Source organism: Phaethon aethereus (assembly GCF_964289735.1).
Source record: "Phaethon aethereus genome assembly, chromosome: 5".
NCBI classification, from domain to species: domain Eukaryota; kingdom Metazoa; phylum Chordata; class Aves; order Phaethontiformes; family Phaethontidae; genus Phaethon; species Phaethon aethereus.
The window spans coordinates 60653584-60672283 of NC_138579.1; the positions used below are offsets into that span (position 1 = coordinate 60653584).

Genomic DNA, 18700 nt, shown 5'->3' on the forward strand with positions numbered 1-18700 from the left:
ATGGTTTGCATTTGGACATTTGTCCGCAATTTACCTGCAAACTTGCGTGTGCTTGTTCGGCTTCAAGCTTTGACTTGGACTAATTTTTTTTTACCAGTTGTTTTTTTTCAGCTGGTTGTTTCCTTTTATAGTTTTCAACTTTTGTGTTAAACTATTTTTGTAGTGGTTATTACTGTAACAGTAGAGCACCTGGAGAGGTCAGAAAGGTGGTTATACATTGTTCTTTCACAGGCAACTGTTGGCACATACCATGCCAGAGGTGTTTCTGCTCAGTTTTTAAAAGCAAGGGTAATGCAGATGCTCTTTCTGAGTTAAGCACAGGACACCTATAAGGTGCAATGTGGAAAATCAGCTAGGGTCAGCATCTGCTTTGTGGTGGATTTCTACCTTTAGCATCAGGAATTCAGCACTTGATGACTGGAGGAAGGATGAAAAATGCCTGTGTTGCTGAGGTTCTATAGCGATACAACTATCAGCACATGCCTGTCTCACCATTCATGGCTTTGTGCTGTCTTCTGTGTCAGGAAATAAACTAGCTTTAGGCAAGTGAAGCTGTCTGATCAGCCTCTTCTTCCTCTTCTTTTCCATGTTGTTCTTCTGCACCTTCATTCTAACTGGGTAACTGCCTTTCTGCTAGGGTAAATACTAAGTCATCAATATCTACAATCGTGCTTTGCTTCTTCAGCTGTGAGCTCCCAGAGACATTTGTGATAGCAGAAGAAAGTAATTCCTGTTTGCTCTCTGACTTCCAAGCCTTATATTCTGTCTTTAAATACATGAGAAGTTGTAGACCACTTTGAAGACACATCCATCATGTTAGTACCACTTTTATAAAGATGATAAAACATTGACCGTGTGTTTCTTTTGCCGTATGCTGTGTACTATTCGAACTTCTCTGTTGGATCAAAGTACTAGGGAGCAGACTCAGATAATATACGTTAGTTTAGGAGCCAAATGCAAAGTTTTTTCACAAACTGGCACTCATTAAACCCATTTTCTTGAATGTTTTAGAAAGCAAAAGTGAGCTCCGGACTGCAAGCAAACCTCCATGTTCATTCCCTGGTAACAACATCTCTTTAATGAAAAGGAGAAAAGCTATGGCCAGATGCAGAACCCATAAGTAACGTACTGAAGAAGCTGGAGAACTTAGACAAGTCAGTCACGTATGTGAATGGCTTCTGGGGCATAGTGGGGAGGAGGGGGAAGCAAAGTGCATCCTTAACTGTAAAGTTTGGCATTGTGAGTAGGCTATAATTTTGAGCAGACTTTAATTCTGTTGTTCTTCAGTGTTTGAATAAAAATAACTGTTAAGCACAAACTGATGTTCCTTTAACACAAGAGGCAGGACACAATTAACAAATTAAGGCTAGTATGCTCCTACTTTGATCTGGAAAGATCAATTGGTAAAGAAAATTAGAGAGCAAAATGTGCAGCATTATGTAAATGCACGAGGAGGATGCTGTAGTTCCATCCAGGGATTCCTAGGAGTTGCACCGTGGAGCAACCCGAGTCTGTGTCCCCATACCCTGTCCTGTGCCCTCTTCGTGCAGTCCCAGCCATGCCTGGATGCAGAGGGAATTGCTGGCAGGTTACACTCCTGCAGCTTCCTTCCAGCAGTCTCCCTATCAGAAAGGCAAATTAGCAGCCATGATTTTAACAGGCTATTGAACTGTGACACAGCTGATAATTTTTAAAAATCTTCACTGATACATATGTGTCATGAAGTGCTCTGTGGGGAAGTGTGAGGTGTGACTTGTCAGCAAATCTGCTGGAAAATGCAATTTTCCTGTACCTCTGACTCATGTAGTAATCTTTAACAGTCTGTTGATTCTACAGTGCTCTTAACAGTGCCAGACATTGTACTGAGGTAAAAGAAAGGTATGGATCAATAGGCCATAATTCAATTACTAATCAAGAGTCAGGTTTTAATAACCATGTTGCTCCTGGAAAGCACGTGACTCTTCATGTGGTCCCACAGAAACTGACACACAGGAAAAGATGACAGCTGTCTAGCTAATTGATTATCTGACAATAATTCATCTTTCATGAGAGGGCATGAGAATGTTTTCCATAAGGTAAATGATAGCTTCTGCAGACAATCTAAAGTCTAAGTGAATAAACAGGCTTCTGAAACTACATCAGTAAACCTTGACTTGTGTGAGCTTAGATATGATACACAATGTTGTTTTCAGATCTTTTCAGATTATGAAAGCTCCATGTGATTTAATCTCTCCCAGGAAACTTCAGTCAAGGATTTAATACCTGAAAGCATCACTTTCAAGAAGCAGAATTATTTAAATTTGCCATTCTTGACAGAAGTTATTGATTGTGAGACCAAGTAGACGAAGTCATGCTGTGGAACAATACAGTGGTTTAAAATGAACTATTTTAAGTCTGAAGTGTCATCTTCAATATTTCTGTGTCTGCTGTCAAATTTGAGAGTAGAGAGGCTTTTTCTTTAGCTTTTTTGACTACTAAATACACAGAAATCATAAAAGTAAGATGCCTAAGCACAATAGACACAGCTTGGAAAAATGGAGGAGGCATGCATTGCATTCAGCTGAAGGCAGAAGGGTTAGGTATGTAGGACGTAGCTAGCCAAGGTGGCTTCAAAGTAATTCAGTTTGTTTGGACTCTACTTTTTTAGAATAGGAAAGGAAGATCACTTAGAAAAGGGATACCTGCTAGAAATTTAAAGTTACAACTGATACTGTTTTTGTGGTTTGGTATTTCTTCTTTTGTGATGTGCACCTAGGTAAAATGTGCTCAATAGCAAAGCATGTGAGGAACAATAAAAATCAAGGTGATTTACTTATCTCGCATGATGATGATCTTTCTTCATCTCTTAATAAAACAAGCTCTCCAAATGGCTGCCACATCTGACTAGGTCTGTTCAGCATAAACACTTACAGCACAGAATCTTTTTTGGAAACGGATGACTTTTAATTCTTGTCTTTGCAGTGCTTGTGTTATACTTTAACTGTTTAAAAATGTATTCTCAGCATCTGATTTGGTTGGTAAGATAATTTTTTGTATAGGTTTACAGTGCATGCGTGAGTTCTGAACACCACTTACCCGCATGTATAAACGGAGGTCACTTGTGGAATTCAGCGTGAGTCTTGCTTGAGGCGTACTCTGGGGATCCAGGCCAATTCCTCACAATACAGAATTGATGCTGTTCCCCACAGTCAATGTATGTGTGCTGACTTACATAGGTGAGGATTCATGCCTGTTACTAGCAGGTATTGGCTCAGCAGGCTGCACAGCATTTCAGTATTTTCATGCTAATGTTTGGCTCCGGATTTGAGTAAGTCTGAAGATCACCGAGCAGTTCTGTGGGAAGTGGCAGGAGCTTGCAGTCTGTGATTTGTCACTGGTTATTCAAGGTGATCTGTAGACACCCTTGGGACAGAAGTTTGGGAGAATTTCCAGAGCATTTGGAACTCGAGTGATAAAAGACCTACTTTTCACTATATAGCTGAACAGTATCTAGAGAATATAAAAAAATCATAAAATAATGGTAAATAACAAAAATACAATGCATAGAAAACCCTTATTAACAGAGGCTGAAGATAAGAATGTATCCTTTGGTGGTTTGTTCTGAATTGAAATGGATGCTCTTTTGTCAATGTCATCTTCAGCAAAATGTTTACAACTGGTATAAGAATCAGTGTCACATATGGGCACTTGAAATACAGGTATTTTCATTTCCTATCTGTGTTTTCAGAAAATGAACAGATCTTCCCCAGGTTAACTGCTAGTATGTCAGTTCTAGGGCAAGTGTTAAAGATGGGGAAAGAAAACACCAAGATACAAGAGGTTTTAACAATGAGAGAAGTTAAAGGAACTGTATCGGCCAAAACGCAAGCCGAGGCTTACGGTATTCTCTGTGTGTGCTACCAAGAGCTTTCCTTTCATTCTCTGGCTTAGCTGAGAGGTGGCAAACCTCTGCAGCCAGTGCGCTCTCTACTGTGCTTGATGTTTGGGGACTGGATTCACTCTACTACAGACTTACCGAGTTGCTGCCTTTGGCCAAGGAGGTGCATTTTTATGTTCCCAAAAGCTGAGGGGTGAGAAGGGCCCTGGATTTAGCTGGGCAATCTGATTTTGTGGATACATGAATGAGCAAGAGATTGCTGGGAAGCCATGGACTTGGGTTATGGGACATGCAAGTTTAGCTTCTAGAAGAGGTAGAATTTTGTAGAGCTTTCCCATAGTAAGAAAGCATCAGTATTTTAAAAACTTTGTGTGCTATTGTTCTTAAAAAATCCGTAGTACTCACACAGAGGGCCACTGATCAGGACATCAGCAGAATTTAATGGATGGACTTAACCTCTTTAATAGTTTTTTAGATCTGAGCACTCTTACCTGCTAAACTGTGGTTCAGAGTTTCCTTAGAATTCCATTTAAAAGCCAAGTGAAAATTGTATTTACCTCTGGCCTTTTTTAAGTAATATATATTTGTTGTTTTCATATCATAAGATGGAAATTATATATATTCTTTGAATTGGAAAATTCTGTCCTATCGTATATACACTTCAAATGAGGCTACTTCACTGGAAATATTATGATGACAAGTATATTTCTGTGGTGTTACAAAAAGTTTTCAGATGGTTTATCACAAATGTCCCCTTCTGAGACTATGCCTAACGAGACTGAATTCAGGTAAAATAGTCACTTCTACCGGACAATGCAAAGCTAATATTAGTCAATAAACAAAAATACATTGCTTTGCTGTTTCAGAATATAGCTGTGAGTGACATTGCTGAGCATCATGTTCTGCACTTTTAAGTACCTTCATTGGAAAAGCAAGGGGTGTGTGTGGGACTGTAATGGAAGAAATACTACAGCAAATCAGAAGAGAACACACCATTATTAAAAAAACGTAATGATTGCCTCCTGAGCCTCTGCATTAGCACAACTATTTTGTATTCTGGTTTTGAGAAGTTATTCTGGCTTAACCCTGTGGAAAACCATTAACACTTATTAGAACAAAAGGTGAAATATGATGATGATGTGTTCTGCTTTTTTGTCAGTGTTAAAAACAGAAGTAGTGCTGAAGGTATTCTGGGTAGCACAGTGATAAAATTGTGATCCAGACCTTTCATTTTCTTGTCCTGTTTCCATGTCTTTAAGACTGTGGTTAGATGAAGTGCACTTCAATGTGATTGGTTTTTTTTTTTTCTTTTTTGCTAGTAAACAGTCAGTATATGAGTGTGTACATGCACACTTACGTTTTTTATATATAGATATTTGGTGCTGTAGATATATACCGCACACACAAATATATGTAATTTAGGGTATAAACAAATCTGTGGTGCATTCTATTAATGCGTGACCTTGAAATCTCAGTGTTTCCCTTTCTCTCTATCTCCAGCTAACTATTCAGTGCTACCCAGTATAGAATGACATGTGACACCTACTTGCTTAATTATCGCTTTTGCAACTGCCTCTTGATCAACATCTATGAAAAGGCTCAGTGATGGGTGTTAACTGATTAACTTCTTTTTAGCAAAGACACAGAAGGTCGTACAACTAAGGCCTCATGTTGGTGGATTAAATTTTGGTCTTTGAAAAAGATGAAATGGATCTTTCTGGTCATCTTCATCTCTGACCGTACTCGGGTGAGGAGATGTATGACTTCTGGAACGGTGTTTTTACCCTTAAGTGCTAGCTTTCTGTCTTTAAAACAATTTTTTAAAAACTGCCACAGATTTGGGAATGTTTTTGATCATTTGAGGTGACTGATTGAAGTTTATTGAATTGACTGATTGAATATTATTCTATAATTTTCCAGAAAGTGAAGATGAGTTTTATTCTTCACTTTAGTATGGTGATTATTTGTCTCTTACAGTGTGAGGCACTGATGCTAGATCTATGCAATTCCTGTGTATCTGAAAAGGAAAGTGGTGAGGCAATTCATGACAAGAGTGAGCGCGTGTCTAGCAAAAGATGGCTATGTCCTTCCATCCTGCTCGTTCCGCTCTGTTTTTCTCTCTCTTCCAAGAGAGGAGGCATGCCAAAGAAAATCTGTTCCGAGACCCTCGGTCTCAGAAAGTGCACAATAATGGTGCTGCTTATGTACGTTCATAATTTCTACGATGCTATTTTAGTAGGCTTAGCCACAGATTTAAACCTCTTTCCCTTTTTCTATAAGTTATCACATAAGTTTACTCTATGATGCAAAACAAAGGCAAAAGCATATTATAATGCATGTATTTTACATCTAGCTGAGTTGTTGTAGTATAAAGTAATGTTTCAAGTCTGAATTTGTTTGTTTTGTTTTGTTTTTTAGCCCAATGTGTATTTTGGTAATTCCACTGTAGTTACTAGAATTGCTGTGCGCTCAAATTTAAACCCACAGTTAGCACTGCAGGATTCCCGGTAATGCTGTGCTGTTGTAGAGAAGCTGAAGAAAACTGTTCCTCAATGCAGAGCGGCAGCAGCCTTGGAACTGGTGCGTGGCGGGGAGGAATGGCTGGAGAGCACCAAACGTGGCTTGGTGAGACTACATGGCTCACTGAAGCAGTTGTTTGTGGTTTTTTTCCCACTTAATAGTGAACATCACTGCTGCAATGTAATCAGGAATACCTACAGTTTTCTTTGGGCAAATGCTAGACATACAATATTCATTTTGGTATGAAATAAAACAGTTCAGAGCTCTGCTCCTTCCTTTCAGTTTTGTCAAGTCTTTGCTAGTTGCCGCCTCCTAGTGCTCATAAAAAACCTGAAACAACCCCCGCAAAAAACCCCACCCCCCAAACCTAAGCAAAAAAAAACAGAAAGTGAAAACTCAGCACGCAGTAGGCCTGCAAGAATCAGGAGGAGACTGGTTTGGTCCATGCTACTTGTTTTTTTCCTCATGGCTGCATGTCCATGCACTGAAGTCTTGGTGTCTTTGCTGAAAGGTAGTTAATCTCCTGGTACTCTGTACGAGCTCTTTGGGGTTTGTTTTTTTTTTCCCCTCTGTCTGAACGTGCTGTTCCCTCCTCGTTCATCTGGAATGCCTGTGAAAAATAAATCCAGTTGGTCAGCGGTGGAACTTGGGAATGCTCAGAATGGCTCTGCGTGCCGTGTACTGAGCCTTCTCCCATAGAGACATTGCTCATGCTCCGGTGTGCAGGAGGCTTGGCTTGCTTGGGTAGCAACCTCCCCTTTCCTCTACAGGGTGAAATTAAAGCTGCTCTATCTTGCCTAGCTGTGGTACCCTGACACTCTATTGATGCTCTTTCAGGGTTCTAATTTTAATGGATGTTTTCACTCAGAGGGGCCTGAGGGACCTCTGAAGTGGGTCAAAGTGCAGGTGTTAAGCCCATCTTTAATGGCTGTTGCTGTTTTCCTGTTGTTGGCTCAGCATTTTCTTCTCTGGGAAGCAGATCTATGGTAACTATATATAGCAGAAAGTTGAACATGTATAATTAACATGCCACATGATTATTAAACAATCATAAGAAACAAAACTGCTGGTGGGTCCTGAATGTGAAGCCAGTATGTAAAAGACAGTTTGGCACATAACCAGCTCCAAAAGAGGTTTTGACTGTTATTTCAGGTAACAAATACCAGAATAAAAAGAACAAATAGGGCAATAAGAGAGGGAATTTACATACAAATAAAAGCAGCTGGAAATAGAGAGGCCAGTAATCGTAGTGTTCTGGTTTATCTCATCAGACTCTTTCTTCCTCTCCTGGTCCCAGTCTTAGCTGAGACGAAGTGATACAGCGTTGCATTCACACCCCCTTAAAGGTAGGGAGAAAGGCAGAGTGAATTCATGCTTTTTGCTGTTGCTTTTGGATGGAACCATTTTTATCTAAATCTGTGGTAGCCAAGGAATAATGCATTTAAAACAAGAAAAAAGAAGTTGTAAGAACTAGGAACAATTGGAAGGAAAGTGCAGTCATTGAAATGGAGGCCAACCCACTAAGAAATGTCAGGGGTCTTTTGCATTTTTCTTCCAGTAGCTGCTGCTCTTCTCTTGTAGTTCGTTTTTGTTTTTGTTTTTTGTTTTTTTTTTTTTTTTTAATTAATTCTCTTCCCAGCCTCACTTGAGCCCTGGGGTTCTCTCTTTGTTTTTATTTAGTAGTACTGGTGAGGAAAAGTACATGGATGCATATACCTCCTATACACCTCCACACACCACTAGTCGCTACAGTGACAGAGCCCGGCCTCCCTAGAGGGAGAACGGAGAAAATCCTCCCTCGCTGTAGCGGCCAGTGTGCAGGTAGGACTTTTTACCCCAAGTCTGGAGAACACTGGTACTTGGCAACAACTTGCTGAAACCAGGCTTGGGTTAATGAAAACAACGGAACTGCCACTTAACTTCCAAATGGATTGCCATAGAGACAGCTAGACAGTAATAGTGTTTAGACTTTTTTTATTCAATAAAAGTTTGAGTTATAAATATTTTCCATTTGTTTCCTATTTACAGTTGTAAAATATTTTAGGATAGTCTACCCATTACCTGTCAGTCAACATCTCTATAAATGCCAAGAAAACATCATTGTGAAATAAAAACGTCTTATTTTCAGCCCACAAACCTGATTTCCACACACTCAGAAAATAAAGAGACAAAAAAAGAGGAGAGAAGGAACCAGGGGTGTGGGGGCAAGAGGAATACAGTACAGCAGGCAACAATGCAATATTTGCTACACAGTAGCAAAAGAAACAGGTAAAAAAATGTAGTCTGCTATGATGACAAGCTTTTCAGGACATTTGTTATAGACCAGCGTTGTCCAGTGCACTTCTGAAGGACGAGCTGAAATCCAAATTCATTTTCATTGTTTTCCTGCAATTCCAGGCAACGCTTGGATTTTCGGTTCTGGATTGGACCTCCCTTTAAAAATAGCGGGGGGGGGGGGGGAAGAAGTATTTGGATTAAACATTGTGAGCTTCTTGCGTTGCTACTGTGTGATAGTATAGATTAGAGAACATTCCAATGTCCATCTTCTGAAGTCCACTGCTACTGTGAAAAATGTTTCAGTTGGAGACAAGATAAGCACTAGGTTGGATTTGGAGTGACCGTTCCCTTTGGCACAGGCCAGTTTAATCTCCGATGCAGTTTAGAATAGCCTCAATTGCCCGGCTACCGTTTCAGCAAACGGGCTTTCTAGAATTGATCTGTGTTTCTGGCCGTGCTTTTTAACCATGAGCCAAAAGCTCCCCTGTTCGCTTCGGTTAGCTAGCTTAGTGGCTCCGCTGCACTTTTGACACATCAAAAAAAGGCAAAAGAGAACCACTGCCTTGGCCAGGGGTGTCCTGTATTGTAGGATAATATGGAAAAAATTGTTTATTCTTTGAATTCTGAAATGAACTGTCTTTTATAATCTTTTTATAACGTTGCTAATCCTCAATATTGACTCCGTTAATGTGGCAGTATTAAGCTGAGAATTTAAAGCTCTGCCTTCACTGTTGAGTTGCAGCAAATCTTAAATCACTGGGGCTATCACACAGTTAACTATAGACCTAAATTACAATTAAATCATCATGTAAGTGACACAAATTACATTTTTTCCCCCCTTTAATTCTGGTTTTAGTTGGTTCTTTCACCCTCTCTCCTGTCTAATAAAGATAATTGATAGCTTGTACACATTAGTGTCTGGGAAGCTTCTTCCAAGATACATAATGTAATTTGCACAGAAGTCAGAAAGTCTGATTTTTCTCTAGAGTATCTCGGGCTTGTGTAGTAAAGAATTACTGGCTTAATCTGCAAATCAAAGAATGGAGTGTAAATCTGTACAGATTAGTACATCTGAAGTACGGAAAGAGCAGACACATTTAAATAACTTATTTGTACAATGGGGAAAAAATAGTTGCTATAAAAAAAAAAAAGCACAAAACACAACCACCCATCCCATCAGTTTTGCGCAAGTCTGTGTTATACCTTGTATTAGAAACTGGTAACTGTGATAGAAATCTATTATAATGACAAGGATATTGGCATAAATCCCATAGAAATGCTAAGTTGACTTTTTCAGAGAAGGCTGTTCCTCAGACAAGGGTAGCTCGTGCCATTCAGTACAGGTTCTGTCTCGTTCAGACAGGTGACTGGGGGTCACTCCAATCCTGCCAGTAATATTTCGTAAGTACTTTCTCTGAGAAGTGACTTCTAAAAAACATTTTTTTGGACCTGGCTAATGAAATACAGAGTTAGGGTTGAAAGCTCTAAGTTTTAAATATGGCTTTGGGTAAGAGACAGACCATTTCTAGAATAATCCACAAAATTCAAAACATGAGTCTCCCATAAATCTTCCTTGGTAGGCCGACGTGCAGTCTAGGTACAGTTTTCACTGGTTACTTTACTCGACAGACAGGCATACAGTGCCTTTTGATATACCTCCACAAAAAGTGCTGAGTGAACTGTTTTCCCACTGCTGCGTAACTATTACTGACATTCATATTAGTAATGGTAGTTTATTTGGGTGTCTGGTGGGAGCATAAACTCTCAGCTATCTATAAGCAATAAAACTGCTTGACATTGAAGAAACTAGGATGGGAAATTAGTCAAAGCTTTATTAATGTGATTTGTTCCCTTATCCTAAACACATACGCTACCCTCCCAAGTTACTTTGGCCTTCTAAAGCTCACTGTGGTGAGATCCCCCCCAATGAATTCAGTGAGCTTTGAATTAGGTCCTTCAGATATAAAACTCTAAGGTAACGGATATTTTCTCATTGCCAAAAGAAACAGTTTGTGTAGTTTTTTGGGGTTTTTCTAACAAAACATAGTGTTTCTATTCTTAATGAAAACTGCTCATTATGTTTTTATTCTGCATAGACTCAGCATTGCATAGCACCCAGGGTCAGCTCCCTGGGTTTAAAATGGGGAATTACAGTTTACCACAAGCATTTCCGCCTAAAACTCAAATTCAGATCAACTTCGTTGTGCTTCCAGCTGATGCTGGAGGTGCTTGTTTTGCTGTCACTTAAGTTAACTAGTTCTGTAGCTTTCACTTATCAGTTAGCCCTTGTCTCAGTTTTGGTGTCCAAGACATCATCAGCTCAGATCCTGCACTAAGAAAGCAGGAGAAAGAAGTTGTTCAACTTTCTGTCTTGTCAGAAAATGAACCAGTTACGGGAGACTAGTTCAGCTCTACTAATTGCCTGATTTTTGGACCCGGGGTATGAGTCTGGATACGGGACTTTTAGACTTCTCCTGTCATTGCTAACTTACTCGCCCAAGTGAAGGAGCAGAAGTAATCCTCTCCATTTTATGCAAAGCACGACAGCTAAAACCCAAGTGTTCCCCTGGTACAACTCTTCCTGCCCAGACTCCGTGAAGTGAACTTTGTGGTGTCCATCTTGAGAAGCGCTTTTTGCTTGCGAAGAGGAATGAGGTAGGAGGCTGAGGCCTAGCTGGCTTCAGCAGCGGGGCTGGGGCAACACCTGCTTTGTTGGCTGCGCTTTGCGAATCCCGTTCTCTGGCGCCTATTTTTTCTCCCAAGGACTGTGTACGTGGCCTAGTCGCCTAGCTTGGAGCTCTGTTAGGTAGAGGAAACCACAGCACTAAGGCTTAACTACTGCCATGCTGAATGGGAGCTTCTGCCAAACTCCCGTTTGTTTTGGTGGTCGAGGGTTTCCTTCACTTGAATGGGCCTAAATGCCTTCTATTCACACTGAGGCTTTTGGGGTAGAGGAAGCAGGGTGTTCACGGTGGAGGCAATGTTTTTCCTCTATTCTAAATCATATAGAGCACACATAGGTGTTACAGCAAATGTATTGATGCAAAATAATTTAATACTGGCAGCTACATAAACGAAGTGTAAACCACACCTAAAGAAAAACAAAACAAGCGAGCAACCAAAAAATGACGCAAAGAGCCCACCCCCTTCCTTCCCTCTTCCTGATGTGCCCTCACATGAAATCCAGCTTCTATTTAACAGAAACAAGCGACTCTGAGATAAAAAGCCAAGGAAGCTCTTTTTGATGTGCTGCAAAGCTCTCTGCAGTGGCTACTGAAAATCACCCTGCTGTGTACATTGGAGCCGCTGTATGGAACACAAAAGAGACAGCAAAGTAAAGTAATGGCTAATATGTGTGAATGGAGTATTGTAGAGAGTGCGGATGCTTTTAGCAGGATCGTTCCACCCCCCACCCCCCAGGGAGAAATGTAAAGGCTCAAGTCCTGTTAGAACAACTAGGAGATGTGAGGTCTGTGCAGAACCAAAGCTTAATCCCTCAGAGAGGATGCAGTCTACACAGCTTTGGTTATGTTCGGTAAGCATATAAATGAAAGAATTGCTGTGAGTACAGGGAGAAGGGTTTGTATAGTGCTGACATAGAAGTTCCTGTTGTTAAGTCTACTTAATTGCGTTCCTTTTTTTACCTCCTTCACATGCCTAACGCAAGCCTGCGACAGCGGTATCGGTCTGTCACCTCTAGGGCAATGGCAGTGCACCACTGCGTGTTGCGAGGCCTGAAGTAGCGAGCTGTTTAATCATTAAAGCACACGAACTGAGTAACTCCACTGAAGGGCACGAGCAAGCAGGACTGACGCTCTGAAAGCTAACACTACCTTTTGCTACTCTGACTGGCTTGGCCTCCGAAGTGCAGTGTCCCTGAACAGTTTCTGCAATCTGTCGTCATCGTTAGCATTGGGAACCCTAAAGCGAAATGCGGACAAAGGTGTCCTTTTAGTTAATTCTTCTTTTACAACTATATAGTAAAACTTGTATAAAACTCTCAGTCACTTTTACTGCTTACTCGGCAAAATGGTTTATTGTAATACTACACTTCAGGCTAAGTGAAAGGCAAGTTGCTGATCTCGTTCACTTTTCCCATCCTAGGTAAGAACTCTACTTCCCAATTTAAAGGCAAAAAATTGGTAGCCTAGGGTAACATCTTAAATCATGATACATAAAAGATAATTCTATAGGCTAAAACAAGTTAAAGAGGAATTCTGCCCAATTAGGATTAGGATCATTGATCATTAGGATCATTGATGATAAGAGGCAGCTCAATGGCAGTAGAACTCTCCAGAGGATAAATAAAATCCAGGTCAACTATTTTGTAAAAGTAGACTGAATGTGACAGCACTAACAAGTTTGACTGAAAACTTAATGGGTTTTGCAGTGCAAACTGAAGCAATTCCTGTGAGAAGCACAAACGCTCTCAGCTCCTGCTGGTAGTCTTAGACACATAAAAACCTGATCGAGTGCTTCATAAGCATTCTTTTAATGTAGACACTATCTCAAATCAAGCATCTTATTCTGACCAATAGCTATTGGAATGTGACATAACACACACAGCGGAAAGCAATACTTCTGACTTCCTTTAGAATTATTGTACCTTCTGCATATTTGCCATGTATAAGTAAGAGGTTTCCTTTCAAGTCTTTCACTAAAGTAAAATTTATCCAATAATACAGCATCTAAGAATACAATTTGAGTGCTGGCAAACCACTGCAGTACAAGGATGGTGCAGCATGCTTCTGCACCACCACAGCAGGCAGCCTCACGCGAGTCTGTCGCACGTAAAAACCAACTTGCTTTTAGAAAGAGCAGCACGTTGCAAGGATATACTTACATATTCTGCGTTACAGCTGGAGTGCTAAGCAGCTGTGCAAGGTAATTAGACAGTCTTTGCGGAACTCTTCTATGGTTTTTGTTTTGGTTTATTGGGAGGTGGTGGACGCACAGTTCCTAAACCTCCCCCTTCCCGTATTTGTTCTGCAGGGCAGTGGAGTGGGATGGGTCCTCTCTGGAATACTGATCCTTGGAGAACCAGGCTCAGCTGAAAGCTGTCAAGTTTTTCCCTCTTGTCTAGAGGGCTGCAAATGGGACAGAGCATTGGTACAGCTTTCTTTGCAAATACCAGAGATGTTGAATAAAATTGTTTTGTAAAGAAATATATAGTGTACACACACCATGTAACCGGGAACTCCTGCCCCTCCATACTGTTGCTGCTGCAGAACTGGGATTATATTCCATGTTATCCTCCTCAGATAAACTCCCTTCAAAACAAAGCATGTTCTGACTTCATGACAAAAGGTGCATTAAGTTTCTGTAAGCATACACCTAGCCAAAAAGTTCTGAACAGCTCATGAGTTTTCTTGACAAAAATCTCACCTTATGGTTACTCATCTCTTCAGCATACCTGCAGATGACATTTTACTGGTCACAATGTAAAATCTTTTTTATTTCTGGCTGTATTTAATAGAAATTTACCACTGTATTTACTCTCTAATTTTCTTCAGTAAGAATTCTCTTCTGCAAGAATCAAGTAATTTTCTGTTCTTTGTTACTCCCAAGTCACATTGCCAAGGTTGCCTTTTGATAGATGAACAAAAAAAGCACTGTGCAGGAGAACAACAGAGGTGCTACTTCACATAGTTTAGGTATTTTTGAAGGAAGGATTTGAATGTAGATATGTGGCATCACTGAAGCCGAATAAATAATTCACAACATCTAATTTACTTGGTCAGTTTAGTCCTGTTCGTACATGGCACATCTGCTGATGTGATCCATGACATTCCAGTTGTTTAGGTAGGTGTGGTGGGTTCTGTGAGCTGCAGGCTGTTGTACTGGGTTTCCAAATTTCCCAGAAAAAGCAATGTAGGACAGGAAACTGGGGAAGTGAGGTAGTTTCTTCGGACTGAACCTGGGCTTCATAAGCTAGTAAAAGCTCTTGGGCCTGAAACTTAAGAACAGGGTTTGATCACTTGTGAAAATGAGGGATATTAAATGAATGCTGGAAGTTCTCAGCATTACTGAAAATCAGAGAGATAGCTCTTCTTAACGAGTTATGATAAAGCGCACGCTTCTGTTACAGAGTTTAAACCTACTTTTTGCTCATCGCATTAAAGCTCATGTTAGTCTTCTGATAAGAGGAAAAACAGTGCTCTTAGCAGCTTGCCCTAACCATGGCTATTTCAGAAAAAGGTCTTACCAGGTTAGTAAGTGTATCCAATCTCATATCACATGTGCTATATAGATCGTTGCATTCACTAGTCTATAATTTTCTATTTGTACCTCAGTCAGTAGTCTCAAACATTTACATGTTCGTTCTGCCTTTGAGGCAGAAACTCTAACCTTCACTATTGCTTTGATACATTTGAATCAAAGAATTATGCTCAGGCATGTATCATATAGATAAAAAACACTCCAAACAGAATGCATGATCTTCTCATTCACTTCCCCAGAATACTGGGGTAAATTTTCAGTCACTGGTAGTACATCAAATTTAGTCCTGAAAAAAATGACTCTATTTTTACAAGTCATTTTGTCTTCTGTGTGGTCACTACTGTGTGGATGTTGCTGCAGTGAGAAAGTGTTCATAGGAGAAAGTGAATAATTTATCCCATATGGTAATTCATGTATTTTCAGTATTACCCATTGCATGGAAATATTGGATGACATTATTGAGTTCAGAATTTCTGCTTTATAGTTGTATAAAGGATATAGGTATATATAATGGTGTATATAGGTAATTGATTAATTCCTTCTCATATCTAAAGCAGTATGACAGATTTTGCAACTCTTTGGTGAACAGGTGCTCCGTAACTAAAGCAGACTCTATAACATATTTCTTGTTGTTAAAATCTTTCAAAAAATAATTTTAACTATTTAAATTGAAATATTCCTCAGGGAAATATATTGTTAGCTGTTGCTCTTCTTCAAAGGCACGTGATTCCTAATATATGTCGTATGACTCCTGTGAAAATAAGGTGCATTTAACTGCTATTACGTGTATGAAATATTATATGCAGCAGTGTTATATATTAAAAAGGGGTTGTCTGTCAGCTATTTGGATCACTATTTACAGTTAAATAGGCAAATGGGAATCTTTACCAGGCACTTTTTAAAATGTGAATTTGTTTTTCTAATACTAACCGAAACTAACTGCTGTGTACCACATAAACTTAGGTGGAGTTATAATAGGGATCAGCCAAACCATTTCTTAAGGAAAAAAAAAAAATTTTTTTTTCTCCTCCTGCACTCGGGTTCTGTTGTCAGGCTGCCTCTGAGCACTGGTCTTGCTGGTACTCAGTGAGTAAATACTATGAAACATCCTCTGACAATGGAGTTAGATGCATCATTTAACGGCTACAGCAATTTTATGTCTACATCACACTTTGTCTCATTCCACTCATTCCACTACTGAGACTTCTGAGTTCAGATTTTACATAATCTTTATATTGCTGCAACAAATTTTTAATACTGCAGCTGTGACAAATGAAATGATGCAGCCTTATCTCTGTGTCCAAATGAGGTTTTTGAAACCAGTGGACTGTGCAATCATTTTCTGTTTTGTTTAATTGAGATTAGCTACATGAATGTAGAGCAGTCTAGGTTCCAAGCACAGCCCTCCAGAGGTGTAGTAGCAAAATCTTCAGGAGGTGGAAATACACGATACCGTTAAAGTATTTAAATAAAAGCAATTAAAACTGGCAAAAGGAAATGCAGTTTCATACCGAGAACATAATTGGAATAGAAAACTAATTACAGAGAAACAGCGTAAAAATTAGAAATGGAACGTACGGATTTACACCTATCAGTAATGTTTTCCACGTATATATATAGAATTTTATCACAGATTTGTAACAGATTACAAAGGCCCATTGTTAATAGCAAGATTAAGAAAATAATACCTCACAAAGTAGTAAATTCAAGCCTTCACTGAAATACAAAGAAGCTCTTCAGGATATGACTGCTGAAAATGCATTTTACTATAGAACATAACATGGTGATAAAATGAAGAAAATTGAAGCAGGCTTTGGAGTAGAATACATTAGCCAGACTGGAAAGATCATGAGGGATTTTTCAGCAAGTAAACACAAATGGTTACTGTATCAGCAGTGGCCAGGAAATCTTTCTGACGTATTATTAAAAAAACATCCACAGAAACAAAGATTCTAGGTATACAATATGATTTTAAAAGTTAATTATTAAACACCGTTCGGGGCGGGGGGAGAGTAGTTTAAAAAGGGACTCTCATCCGTACATGGCCCTGATAATCATGGCTAAATGCAGAACTTACAGCTGAAGGTATTGTTTGGTTTTGTTTTGGCAACAAACCCAGATGATGATGTATTATGTTGATCTTCTGAGAGCTAGGATTACCTAGGAAGTCCTTTGCAGAAAGGGAAAAATGAGCTTTATGCTATGCAGCTGACACTGATGCACATGGCTTTGCTGACTACAGCTGCTGGCCTGAGTAACAAGTTAACAGGACAACTCATTTAGAAATAAATTGAATGGCCTTGTGAGAACTGACAGTCATAAAAAAGTAAACTCCAGAAATGGGGAGAGACGACTCACAGGTTGGCATGTTCTGAATTTTTTCCTCACTATTAAAGGGGTGACTGTTTGTATGTGTCTCTCCTGCATCCTCCTTTTGCGATACAGTGCCTACTGTCCTACTTGGCAGCATTCAGAAAACTGTAAATGCAGAACCCACGATACTGAGTGGTCGCTGGCTACTTACTGCTCTAACTTCAATACTCTAAAGTTCTGAATTAGAACTTACCATGTGTTTCTACACTCTATACATTAATAACAACAAGAAATACTACACTTTAACACCTCTGCTAGTAGGAGGAGGTATAGAAACACAGGATTTACCTATATCTAAACATCTCTGGAGTCTTGAGTGAGCCCTGGCCTACAGAAAAGAAGCCAAAGTTAATGCTCTGCACCAGTGTTTTCTGCAGGGTAATTTTGCTCTAACTGAAAATTTGAAATTTTTTTCTTATGCAGTCTTTCTTTTCACAGATTGTGCCATACAGTAGCTGCCTGTGTAGAGAAACAGTATTATGATATGACTAGGAAAAAGATGTCAGTGGTGGATAACTTGGCTCTATTTGCATGTTTTACGTTTTGTGAAAAGCTTAGAAGTTACCTTTTTCTCTTTCATTCTGAGATTACATATAAATGACTTCTGCAAACACGTCGGGCTTGATTTTATCTGCCTTGATGTAGGCTTGCTTCAAGATGTCTAAAGTAGATGACAGAGAAAGGCAACAGAGATGCTTTAAAGTGTGATGGAATATTCAGATGGTGGGGAATTACAAAATATACTAAAATGAAATAAAAATAGGACTTTGCTTAGGATGTAAATGAAAACTAGTGGGATCTGACTTCAGTGATCTGACTTCTGTGAATAGCAGTGTGAAACTGGTAAATGAACTTTGTAAGGAAAAAAGGATAGTTAGAGTTAGAAATTTGCAACTACTCCTTTATGTGGGTATAGGAAACCTGTTGAATTCATTGTCGCAGACATCGATGTTCAGTGACTGACTAGATGTTTTTAGTAGGCTGGTTAATTTTAGGAGTGCTGATAAAACAACTTCTTACAGGCATGCTGAGGTGATCATTCAGACAAATCAAATCTCGCTCTTCATGAGCACATTAGGGTGACCTCACGCTAACGGGGAATCCTGCTCCTGGTGTTACAGTGAACTGCTGGCTCAGGATAGAGCTCAGTTCTCTGAAACAGTAAGCATTGACCATTGCCGGAGGTAGTTTTCTAGATGAGGTAATTGATCTAATTTTCTATCTGTGATGTGGCAAATGGTGTATTCCTAGGTTTTTCCTTTTTGTTTGGTATTGAAGCAATCATCACTTCTGTATATGTTGCTTTCTAAGGCTCGTTCTGCATTGCCTGTCTGTGCAAAACTCCTGCTAACGAGCCTTCCCTCCCCACTTCTGCACGTGCCCAAGATGCAGCGTGCGTTAGCTGTTGAATGTCCATTCCCAGCACGCGCCTGA

At 39.7% G+C, this 18700-nt stretch overlaps 1 protein-coding gene across 2 annotated transcripts in view; it reads right to left on the minus strand.

The window, feature by feature from the left end:
• Nucleotides 1-7982: 7982 nt before the first annotated feature.
• The window catches only part of GALNT18 (polypeptide N-acetylgalactosaminyltransferase 18), a 242144-nt gene continuing 231426 nt past the window's right edge, over nucleotides 7983-18700 (minus strand). For both annotated transcript variants that reach the window (XM_082000014.1, XM_082000013.1), the window contains one exon: nucleotides 7983-8830. In XM_082000014.1, coding sequence (XP_081856140.1) covers nucleotides 8684-8830 — 147 coding nt within the window. In that variant the 3' untranslated portion in view covers nucleotides 7983-8683. The remainder of the gene's footprint in view (nucleotides 8831-18700) is intronic.